The sequence below is a fragment of the Polyodon spathula genome, chromosome 55 (assembly GCF_017654505.1).
Source record: "Polyodon spathula isolate WHYD16114869_AA chromosome 55, ASM1765450v1, whole genome shotgun sequence".
NCBI classification, from domain to species: Eukaryota; Metazoa; Chordata; class Actinopteri; order Acipenseriformes; family Polyodontidae; genus Polyodon; species Polyodon spathula.
In genome coordinates this window covers 53,420-66,181 of record NC_054588.1, presented here as the reverse complement: position 1 = coordinate 66,181, position 12,762 = coordinate 53,420, and the positions used below count along the sequence as shown (strand labels likewise).

The window sequence follows — 12,762 nt, the reverse complement described above, 5'->3', positions numbered from 1 at the left end:
GGTGGCGTTTTTAATAGCCATTACGTCTGCCAGACGAGTAAGTGAGCTTCATGCTCTGTCCATTGATGACACAAGCATGGCTTTCACCGGAAATGACTCGCGGGTAACATTAAGAACAAATCCATCCTTTCTGTCAAAGGTGGTATCTCCATTCCATATTAACCAACCCGTGGTTTTGGAAACTTTCAGACTTCCCCCGCACGAGTCAGAGAAGGACCATAGACAGCACCCGATATGCCCAGTTCAGGCTCTGCGCTGTTGCCTGGATAGGACGGCGTCATGGAGACAGTCCAACCAGCTGTTTATCTGCTACGGGACCCGCTCTAGAGGTCAGGCCCTATCGAAGCAACGTCTAGCGCACTGGGTGACAGATGCAATACACTTCGCGTATGAACAGACGTTCTAACAAACCATTCTACCAGGGGACAGGCAACTTCGTGGGCTTTCCTTCATGGCACCTCCTTAGATGAGTTATGCAATGCTGCTACATGGACAGGTAGTCAGACATTTGTGCGTTTTTACCGCCTTGATGTTGCAAACCGAGCGAGACCCCATCTGGTCTCTAGGGTGTTGCAGGCAGCATGCCCTTAGGCGTCATGTGGGCTCTGAGGTTATCGCCGTGGGGCTGTACTGTCAGTAATCTGGAGCCACGACAGCTTTGGTACAGAGTCCCGTTCGGTAATGGTTGTCATTCCATTGAAAGGGAACGTTAGGTTATTACCATAACCCTGGATCCCTGAAAGAGAATGAGAACCATTACCCTTCGAGGTCGTGTCCCCCGCTGACCTCTGATTTCAAAAGAAAATGGCGATATGTTCCTGTGAGGACTTCCCTCTACAGCAGGAGGTGGGAGGGACTTCACCCTCACAGCAGGGCCCTGACAGGGCAGCTTCTTTATATATGCTCAGTGATTGACGGTCAGAGAGGGCTCTTCCCATTCGGTATGGTTGTCATTCTCTTTCAGGGAACCAGGGTTATGGTAATAACCTAATATTATTAGTTAGTTTTTTATTAGTAATCAATAAGTAACCTATATTATTTTAAACTACAAATAATACAACTGAAATTTATTTAACGTGAATTAAAAAAAAAATGTTTAGAAAAGTATTTGTTATTTTTTAAAGAAGAATAAAAGCAGCACTAATTATATCACCCCCCCCCCCCTCTTAACTTATCACATTTTTCCACCATTAAGTAAATACACCCACCCCTCGCTATACTGCAGTTTCGGATATATCATGGTTCTGGAGTTGACTCTCCATTTTACTGTCTAACTGCGCATCCCTTAGCTGCAGTATACATAGACAATTTCACTAAGAATTACTGTTCATTTTATTTCGCAAACTAAAATATACAGAACAATTAAAAACAAAGCATTAATATTGTACTGTTATGTACACACATATTGCACAATAACACAAAGCAAATTAAATATCTACTTGCTGAAGCAGTTTTTTAAGCACTAGCAAAAGTCACAGGGTAGTGATCATCTTCGTTCGGTTGGATACCCCTTAGGATTCTTTCAATGCAGCGGTTTGGGCATTTGAGAAAGGAGAGGAAGATTCCTGAAAATAATGAGAAGCAATTACCCTCAGCAGTACTAATTAAAACGGTGTGCTGCTTTTATATGAAATATAAGAAAAAGCGGGTCTCTGCTGAAGACCCTGCTCTGTGGCTGACAGCAGGACCAGGTCATCTGCGTAGAGCAGGGATTTCATTTCGGTGTTGTGTAAAGTGAGACCAGGGACTGCAGACTGTTCCAGCACTGTAGCCAACTCACTGATGTAGACCAGTGTTGGGCTCAGACTGCAGCCCTGTCTCACTCCACAACCCTGTGTGAAGAATTCTCTTCTTTTGTTACCACTTTTCACACCACACTTATTTTCTTAATACACTGACTTTATTATGTCATATACTTTATCCCCAACACCACTTTGGAGAAGTTTAAAGAATAGTCCTTCATGCCAAATTGAATCAAATGCTTTTCTGAAATCTATAAAACAGGCAAATACTTTTCCTTTGTTTGTTTGGTGAATGTGTTTGTTTAATAGGGTTTGTCGGGTGTAAACATGGTCAGAGTTGCGGTGGTTTGGTAGGAAGTCAACCTGACTCATACTGAGAACACTGTGCTCGGTAAGGAACGCCAGTATTTGGCGTTGACTATACTACTGAAAAACACTGGAAATGGTTATTCAATTCAAGTTGACTTCACTGCTTTCCCATTTTAAAAAAAAATAAAAAGGAACACTTTACAAAAACAAACCAACTGCAGCTGGGCAACGTCCCACCTTCCTGACTCGTATCTATCACCGATCTGAATACCTAAAAACCCACCTCAACTACTGAGTGGCAGCACATTCTACATTTCTATTGGAGACTAGTTTGCAAGATTTAAAATGTTTTTACAATTACAGGAGAAAGGTTGTTTGCAGGATTTAAAGCTATACTACAGTTAGATAGTGAGAACTTAAAACAGAATTGAAAACTGTAGCGAGGTGAGGAGACCGCCTCCCACTGCAGCAGCTGGAAATTCTGAGGCCAGAGCCCAAGAAAAGGGAACTGCCGGCTACAGAGAAGGGGGGCGAGGTGAGGAGACCATCTCCACCCACAGTACACTACTGGAATACACAGCGCCGGCACCATGGCCGAAGTGTCTTGCTCTGAGGGCAGCATTACCGCTGCCAGCGCCACCACCACGGTCGGAATGTCCCACGCCGAGGGCAGCATGGCTGCAAGTATCACCATCGCCACTTCTGGAGTGCGCTACACTGCTGTCAGCCTTTCCTCTGCACGCAGTGCCAGGGGAGGAGGACTTCGCGCCGCTGTCAGCATTTCCACTGTCAGCATTGCAGCTGCCTGCCACTGCTGAAGGAGCCAGCTTTTATGCTGTCGAATTGCCCCAGCTGGAGGAGCGAACCTTGTCTCTCTCAGCATTGCCACTGGCAATACTAACGCCCATGGGCCCACAGATGCCTCTACTCCTGGCTCAGGACTATGACCAAGACTGTTGGGTTTTTAAGGGTGGAGGTGGCCTTTGAGGCCATGTGTGCTATGCACAAGGGGGGAGAAATGTGATGGGGTACACCCTGCCCCTGTGTGTATTGTATTTTTTATTATTATTATTTGAATGTATTGTTTAAGAGCATAAAAACACGATGTTTTGTTATTGTAGTTTGACACCATGGATGGGGTTAAAATCCATCATCCATGCTAAACTCGTGCAGAATGTGACAGTCTCCAGATTGATTAATTTGTTACTACCTTGGAGATGGTCACATGTATAAAAACCTGCAGCTGTGGCTGATCAAGGTTAGTGTGTTCAGAGGCAGAATGGGAGTCGTGAGTAGAGAACAAAACTAAGAGAAATAAGCAATTGGGTATACACCAGCACGATACTTGTTTGTTGTGTTTAGTGTCTGTTTGTCTGTTTATTTTGGCCACTGTGCCGTTTTGTTTGTACAATGTTTGTTTTACTTCTTATCAGTAAACGCGCAGCTCAGTGCTGTCTGAGTGTCAATTACTTCTTGGTCTGACGTCACCACACAAACCATCGTCTCACAAATGCCTAGACACACAAAAACCCCAGAAGAATGTGCCCGGGACTTTGTTGTGGAAGACAGCAAAGGAATGAAGGTACAACTAAGTTTGCATGTACAGTCGTCTCTGGCTATGAAAATACCCCTCGGGAAGCAAGCAAAGTGTTCTTAATTGTTCTTCCAGTCGAAGTGTTCTCTAAGACGGAGTTGGCCACCAGACACAATATGAATCAATAAATACATATGTATTACTTGTCATGACGCATGTGCACCAAGACATGAAATGAACAGAACACGTAAAAGCAAAACAATAGGCAAGTTTATGTTAATAAACTATAATAAGTAACCGACAAACTAACGTTAAGAAAACTAAAGCAAAACAACACGGTCAAAAAGCTTAAATCGTTATGTACTATGAAATTAGCTGGCTGGTGTGCTTTGGTCTATCAAATATAATGGCCGCTACTTAGGGTTAACTTACAAAATGCATCAGAAATATACAAGACATGCACATTATTTAACAGAATTGTGAAAAAACTCACCAAAAACTAGAAACACCAAATTGGTTGTGACTTGTGTTTGGTTTGTGTTTACATGCCATTTTTTAGCAATGAGGTTCACTCATGGAAATAAGAATAGAGAATAACTAAGTGATATGACAGCTCTTCAATTTAATAAACCAGTCAGTGTCCCTCAGACATTCTTGCTTTTTTACAAAACAGTACTGTATCCATTGTGAACGATTCATTATCGGTGCCAAGAAGGTGTTCTTTTAAAAGTTCCTGTTCCTTTAGCCGGAACATTTACAATGGGAAAAACCCATTACACCACAAGAGTGTTCCCTTAGGAGGTGTTCCTATACGTGGATACTACTGTACTGTCGAGTTACTACTACTGTGGCAGAAAAAAACGTCCATGCATTTTGGAAAGTAACTGAAAACAATAATTTCATGCAGTAAATAAAAAGAGAAAGCCCCGAAAAAACGGATTTACATAAAACAAAAAAACCACTGAAAAATGACACTAATAAAAACAGATGTTGCAGACCACCTCCCCCAGATTACTGCTCACACAGATACCGCTGTAGTTACTGGGGTCTAATCTGTCTTCACTTTTATAGATTGGCGTTAGAAGTCCTTGGTTCCAGATCTCAGGGAAACACCCCAGCCCTCACTCACCCACCCTCACTTTCTTTTTCTCACCCCTCTCTCTCGTTTCAGCTGCTCTCTCAGTTCTCTGATCTCTCTCTCCAGAGGCTGCACGATTTCTCTCCACCTCTCAGAGTCCGCTTGAGCCTGTGGGTGAAAACATACAAAAGACATATCAAAACTCTCCCCACTCCATCATCATCATCATCATCATCATCCTCCTCCTCCTCCTCCTCTTCTCTCTCTCTCTCTCTCTCGCTCTCTGCTCTCCCCTCTCCCTCTTACCCTTTCCATCTCAGATTCCAGACTCATCCTCCTCTCTCTCTCTGCTCTCCCCTCTCTCTTCTCCTCTCTCCTCTCCTCACATTCAGACTCCAGACTGGCAACTTGAGACTTGTAGACACTGATTGACTCTGTGAAAGAGGGAGAGGGAGAGGTTAGCCACAGTGTGTACAGGTAACAAACTCAGGTGTGTCTTATTAAACTCCTACTAAAACCCGAAGTGGATCAAACTGCTGGGTAATTGGAGTCTTATCTCCATCCCTGTACTTTAACACTGTGTATAAAACATGGCTTCAGGGATTAATTTACTGATAGAAATCTTGTCTCTCTACCATTCATGATGGTGTGCAGCGAGGCCACCTCTTCCTGGCACCGCTGCTTCACTTCCTCGATCGCTTCCTGTTTGGTGCTCTCCGAGATCGTCGCCACAGCCTTGAAGTTCTCAATCTCCAGCAGCGCGTCTGCTAGCTGGGTCTGTAACCTAGCAACCAGCCCCGCGCTTCCACAGGGGTCTGGGTCACAGAGAGAGGAACAGACATTTCACAATGATCAGAGAAAAATAGATTGTAACACACTTACAGCTCAGTCTCTGTGATTGGCTAGCTGGGTCTGTGGCCCTATTGACAGTGTTATGGCAGGGGAATCAGTCCAATGGTGTAACCATACTGACAGTGTTATGACAGGGGAATCAGTCCCATGGTGTATATCCTATTGACAGTGCTATGGCAGAAGTCGCGTGAACGCAAAATTTTGTGTCCTAGATGCAAAATAAATCCATTGGACTGAACAATATTTTGTCTTGCGTTCATGGGACACAGAGAATGGAAAGGGACGGAGACATGCATATTCATGGTAATCTCTTACACTGCAGCAAAATGACCGTAAAATACTTGCCTGCTTAAAAAAACTGTTCTGGAATATAACAACATTGATTAAGGTCCTGTCCTGTAGGTGGCAGCAATAAGCTTCATATTTGGTTTGTGCAGCAATATTAAGAAGGATATTTACTTTTAGATGTTTCTGGCACCAGTCAGACCAGTGTCTGTGACAATATGGCAATGCAGTTGTCAATCGTAAGTTTTTTTGCTACAGTAGTCTCTGCGAAACACCTCCTAAGAGAACACTTTGCCCAGACTTTTCCCATTGTAAGTGCTCCGGCTAAAGGAACAGGCACTTCTCTTAAAAGATCACCTTTGACACCAATCGCGACTTGTACTGTTTTGCAATCTGATAGCTCATTATCACCAAACTTAAATTAAAATGGTTTATTCAGTCTTTTCAAAAGCAACTGTGTCTTAAGGCCCTTTCTTTCCAGAAGTGCCACCATATATATCATTGACTCATTTTAGATTTTGAGCGCACCTCATTGCTACAAAATGGCATGCAACAAACAGCGAAATGCGCGGCTGCTTTTCTTGCTACAAAAAGTTGGACATTGTTCAAGCGCTTGACGAAATTCTGAATCAGATATAAGTCGCTGAACAATTTGGTGTTTCCTGTTCTGGCGAGTTGCTTCACCATTCTGTTAAATAATGTGCATGTCTTGTATAAGTGCTGCTGCAATTTTCTGTTGTTGTGTAGGGGTGGTGTGTCAATTTAGTTTGACAGTTTATTAACATTAGTTTGTCTGTTACTTTATTCTTACAGTTTATTAACACACACATACTCATTCAGTTAATTTCATATGTTGATGCAAGTGCATCATGACAAGCAATACATATTTATTTACTGATTCATACTGCGTCTGATGGTCAACTCCGTCTCAGAGAACACTTTGCTTGCTTCCCGAGGGGGGTTCTCTTACCTGGAGACTGTACTACAGTCACACAGCAGTTGCAAACACAAGTAATGCAGAAAAACCCAAATGAAAAATCTGTTCTTATAATTCTGAATGGGAGATGACGTACCTGTGGCTTGTTTATCGAGACGGCAAGATGTACTGCAGTGTGTGTGAAAAAGCTGCTGGACCAAAAGATGTATATACATGCAAAATGTACTGATTTTCAAGAATCTTCTCTTTAAAGATACAGACACAGCGATGCTGTTGGTTATTGGAATGCAGAGAAATACTGATGAAGACAACAAACACTGCTTAGGATCCCATCTTGTTGTCACGGGAACAGTCTACTGTTGTATATACTGTACTAGCATAAAGAGAAGTGTGTCTGTATTCGTATGCATATCTTTATGCAGACAGAGATGGTTTAAAATACTATACTGCCAGGGTTTCCAGTTCCACGGAGTCGCTTACAATTTCGAGGCGAGACAACACGGACGAGACAACTATAAATGAGGCAGTCTTCCCAGCAACAGCGAGTGGAAGCGACAGCGTAGGAGAAGTACAGGGGTGGAAAAGTACAGAGCTGTAGAAGCAATATGAAAGCAGGTTGACAGCTGCAGAAGATAATCTAAACTTCCAAAAATAAAAATATTAACATGGTCTTCAAGCCAGTAACCTGTGACACCTGCATGATGTGGGAAATCCAAGAAAACCCAACAGAGCTAAACAAAGTGTGCGTAAAGTGCCGCACGATCTAGGACTTGCTTAAACTAGTAAGTGTGCTAGAAAAGGAGCTGGAAGAAATGAGACAGCAACAGGATCTTGAGGAGCTGGCACACCCACAATTCATGGAAGTCTGCATCACCCCTAACAGACTGAAAGCCACCAGGGAGTTAAAAGGTCAGAACATCTGGGTTCAGGTAGGCAGAAGCAAGAAAAAAAAAAAAAACTTTGTCAAACACAACCATCAGAAATCAAAACAAACTTGAGCCACTTCAAAATTTTGATGAGCAAAACCAACACCAAGAGAATGAAAGGAACAACATCCAGGACCCTATTAACAGTGGTAACCAGACAGCAAAAAGAAGGGAGGTCATGATTGTTGGGGACTCCATATTGAGAAACACAGCAAGTTCAATTCGCAGTTTGGACCCCCTTACTACAACAGTGTGCTGCCTTCCGGGAGCCTCGGTCAAGCACATCACTGAGAACGTGGACAGGCTCCTAGAACGAACAGGAGACGACCCGGTAGTAGTCGTCCACATCAGTACAAACAACATTGGAAGAGACAGACCAAAATCCCTGCAAAACAAATTCAGAGAGCTAGGAAGGAAATTAAAAGAGAAAACCAAAACTGTGGTATTTTCTGGTATACTACCGGCACCTTGCAAAGGACCACATGGACAGCTGGAAATAATTAATCTAAACACATGGCTGAAGACGTGGTGCACACAGGAAGGCTTCACCTATCTTGATCATTGGACCACATTCTACAACTAGGACTATCTGTATAGACGGGACGGACTGCACTTAAATAACAAGGGAACCAGTCTAATTGGAGAAAAGATCCTCGAGCAGGTTCAGAAGCATTTAAACTAGAAAGGAAGGGGGGAGAAATCAACAAAAAAACAGAAGGGAGACCGCATCAAAACAAGAACAACAACTCAGGTAAGACAACCATTAAATGTATTTATCTAAATGCTAGAAGTATCAGAAACAAAATTCTAGAACTTGAAGCTACTGCACTAACAGGTAACTATGATGTGATAGGTGTTACAGAAACATGGTTATCTGAGAGTGATGGGGACGAATATAATATTTGTGGGTATACACTGTACAGGAAAGACAGGCAGGACAGAAGAGGAGGAGGGGTAGCGCTATACATAAGAAACAGTCTTGAAGCCCAGGTGTTAAACCTGGACAAAGAAAACAAAGCTGAATCAATATGAGTCAGAATAACGGACAAAAATTCAAAGGGCATAATAATAGGAGCATGCTATAGACCGCCAGATTCAGACGGTGAGCAAAATAATCTGTTATACAATGACATTAGAAATGCGTGTAGCAAAGGAGAAGCCATACTAATGGGGGATTTCAACTTCCCCCATATAAAATGGGAAAATCCGGTGGGTAGCACGAAGGATGAAATTGAAATGGTGGAAATGACAAATGACTGCTTCCTAACACAATTTGTCAAGGCACCGACTAGAGGGGAGGCATACCTTGATTTAGTCTTTTCAAATAACGAAGACAGAATAATTAAAACAGAGGTCAGAGAACCACTAGCATACTCAAACCACAACATGGTCTCATTTGAAGTGCTTTTTAAAACCCCAAAAGTAATGACTAAAGTTATACAATTTTAGGAAGGCCAACTATGAAGGTATGAAACAGAGGCTAATAGAAGTAGATTGGAGTAAAATAGAGAAAACACCCACAGAAAAAAAATGGCTGTTCTTCAAAAATGTAATTGTTTTGCGCATCTAGTACTACATCCCTAATGTAGACAAATCGAAATCTAAAACTAAATTGCCAAAATGTTTTAACAGATCAATTTAAAAAAATATTCAGCGAAAACAGGCACTTTACAGAGCATTAAAAAGGGATCAAAAAGAAAGTACACAGAAAGAGTGCACAGAACTGCAAACGCAAGTCAAAAAGGAAGTTAGAAAGGCCAAGAGAGAAATAGAAATGAACATTGCTAAGGGGGCTAAAACCAATTCCAAAATGTTTTTCCAATATTACAACAGCAAGAGAACATTCAAAGAGGAGGTTAAATGTCTAAGAGATACAAATGGCAAAATCATAGATGAAGAAAAAAATAGCAAATATATTAAATAATTACTTTTCACAAGTTTTTACAAAGGAGGATACAGACAACATGCTCCACATGTCATCCAGTTCCTATCCAGTTTTAAATAACTTTAGCATAACTGAGGCAGAAGTGTTAAAGGGACTAGGAGCTCTTAAAATAAACAAATCCCCTGGGCCGGATGAGATCCTCCCAATAGTACTCAAAGAAATGAAAGAAGTTATTTACAAACCGCTAACCAAGATCATGCAGCAGTCTCTTGACAGACTGGAAAATTGCAAACGTAATACCGATCCACAAAGAGGGAAACAAAACTGAACCAGGTAACTACAGACCAATAAGCCTGACTTCTATTATATGCAAACTTACGGAAACTATAATAAGATCCAAAATGGAAAATTACCTATATGGTAACAATATCCTGGGAGACAGTCAACGTGGTTTTAGGAAAGGGAGATCGTGTCTAACTAAACTGCTTGATTTTTTTGAGGATGCAACATCGATAATGGATAATTGTAAAGCATATGACATGATTTAGTTAGATTTCCAGAAAGCTTTTGACAAAGTCCCGCATAAAAGATTAATTCTCAAACTGAACGCAGTAGGGATTCAAGGAAACACATGTACATGGATTAGGGAGTGGTTAACATGTAGAAAACAGAAAGTACTGATTAGAGGAAAAACCTCAGAATGGAGTGTGGTAACCAGTGGTGTACCACAGGGATCAGTATTAGGTCCTCTGCTATTCCTAATCTGCATTAATGATTTGGATTCTGGTATAGTAAGCAAACTTGTTAAATTTGCAGATGACACAAAAATGTCTCTAGAAAGAGTGCAAAGAAGAGTGACCAGAATTATTCTGGGTTTAAAAGGCATGTCATATGCAGACAGGCTAAAAGAATTGAATCTATTCAGTCATGAACAAAGCAGACTACGCGGCGACCTAATTCAAGCATTCAAAATTCTAAAAAGGTATTGACAATATCAACCCAAGGAACTTTTTCCACCTAAAAAAAGAAACAAGGAACAGGGGTCCTGCTATGGCAGGTGAATCAGTCCTACGGTGTACATCCTATTGACAGTGCTATGGCAGGTGAATCAGTCCCACGGTGTGCTATTGACAGTGCTATGGCAGGTGAATCAGTCCCACGGTGTGCTATTGACAGTGCTATGGCAGGTGAATCAGTCCCACGGTGTGCTATTGACAGTGCTATGGCAGGTGAATCAGTCCCATGGTGTACACCCTATTGACAGTGCTATAGCAGGTGAATCAGTCCCATGGTGTGCTATTGACAGTGCTATGGCAGGTGAATCAGTCCCACGGTGTGCTATTGACAGTGCTATGGCAGGTGAATCAGTCCCACGGTGTGCTATTGACAGTGCTATGGCAGGTGAATCAGTCCCACGGTGTGCTATTGACAGTGCTATGGCAGGTGAATCAGCCCCATGCTGTGCTATTGACAGTGCTATGGCAGGTGAATCAGTCCCACGGTGTACACCCTATTGACAGTGCTATGGCAGGTGAAACAGTCCCATGGTATTATTGACAGTGCTATAGCAGGTGAATCAGTCCCACGGTGTGCTATTGACAGTGCTATGGCAGGTGAATCAGTCCCACGGTGTGCTATTGACAGTGCTATGGCAGGTGAATCAGTCCCACGGTGTGCTATTGACAGTGCTATGGCAGGTGAATCAGTCCCACGCTGTGCTATTGACAGTGCTATGGCAGGTGAATCAGTCCCACGCTGTGCTATTGACAGTGCTATGGCAGGTGAATCAGTCCCACGCTGTGCTATTGACAGTGCTATAGCAGGTGAATCAGTCCCATGCTGTGCTATTGACAGTGCTATGGCAGGTGAATCAGTCCCATGCTGTGCTATTGACAGTGCTATGGCAGGTGAATCAGTCCCATGCTGTGCTATTGACAGTGCTATGGCAGGTGAATCAGTCCCACGGTGTGCTATTGACAGTGCTATGGCAGGTGAATCAGTCCCACGGTGTGCTATTGACAGTGCTATGGCAGGTGAATCAGTCCCACGGTGTGCTATTGACAGTGCTATGGCAGGTGAATCAGTCCCACGGTGTGCTATTGACAGTGCTATGGCAGGTGAATCAGTCCTATGTAGAGGTCGCGTTAACGCAAATATTTGCGTCCTAATACAAAATAAATACATTGGACTGAATAATATTTTGTCTTGCGTTCACGGGACACACACATGCATATTCGTGGTAATCTATTACACCTCAGCAAAATGACCATAAAATACTCGTTTTTCAAAAAAACCTGGCGATTCAGTGTGTCTGGCGTACACCCTATTGACAGCGTGAACTCAGAACACGCACGCAAGCGAAGATAAAATTACATTATACATCTCGTTAACAAATTCACCAGCACCACTACTACCATGATTATTATTACTATTATTATTATTATTATTATTATTATTATTGGTCCTCCACGATAAACCTGAGCGCCGCCCTCGAGGAATCTCGACTCGCCAACAGCGCCGGGTCGGACCGGGCAGACAACTATAACTCCAGATCGAGGCTTCAGCGTTTCCCACAGGCCTCTACCGAGAACCGCCCCCCCCCAAACAAATAAAATAATAACAATAATAATAATAATAAAATACAAAATAAACTAAAAAGACCACTTTACCGGCTTTCTTGTCGAGTTCGGTGAGGTTGTCCGTAGCCTCCATAGCACTCCAAGCATTCCGTTAAATCTCACAGAAATATAAGTTTTATTTTATTCTAGCTGTTTCATTCGGAAAAGTCGATATCCGGTTTCCTTTAAGAGTTCCCTCAGAATAAAAGTAATTATTATTACAGGAAACGGGATCTCTGCTCTTAAAAAAAAAAAACCCTACGGAAATTACTTAAAACATCCCTCCTTTCGGATGGAAAGTTAAACATCCGCCTCGTCCCTCCGTCAGCGGCCAGTGCCGCGCCTACGCCAGCCGCGTACCCGGCTTTCAGAATAGCGTTGCCGGCTCTTTTGAGGCATGTTTTTGTCACACGGACGCTGCCGCGGAGATGGGATAGTACCAGTCAGAGGCAGGGCCGTTGTTATCGTTTTGCTGCTGTATTCACATTTTTCTAAGTGCAATCCTGTAGTTGACGGTGCAGTAATGTGCTGTGCACAAATAAAATAAAGAAACACATGGGTTACTTGTTTAATAATTCTGATTATGTATGCATGCT

General features: G+C 42.6%; 1 protein-coding gene across 1 annotated transcript in view; it reads right to left on the bottom strand.

Annotated features, from left to right (window-relative positions):
- The window catches only part of rabep2 (rabaptin, RAB GTPase binding effector protein 2), a 55,302-nt gene extending 42,839 nt beyond the window's left edge, over positions 1-12,463 (bottom strand). Inside the window, exons 1-4 of the mRNA XM_041239498.1 lie at positions 12,218-12,463; positions 5,299-5,478; positions 4,970-5,097; positions 4,739-4,831 (exon numbers count right to left, since the gene is read on the bottom strand). Of these exons, the coding sequence (XP_041095432.1) occupies positions 4,739-4,831; positions 4,970-5,097; positions 5,299-5,478; positions 12,218-12,260 (444 nt within the window). The 5' untranslated portion in view covers positions 12,261-12,463. The remainder of the gene's footprint in view (positions 1-4,738; positions 4,832-4,969; positions 5,098-5,298; positions 5,479-12,217) is intronic.
- Positions 12,464-12,762: the final 299 nt, after the last annotated feature.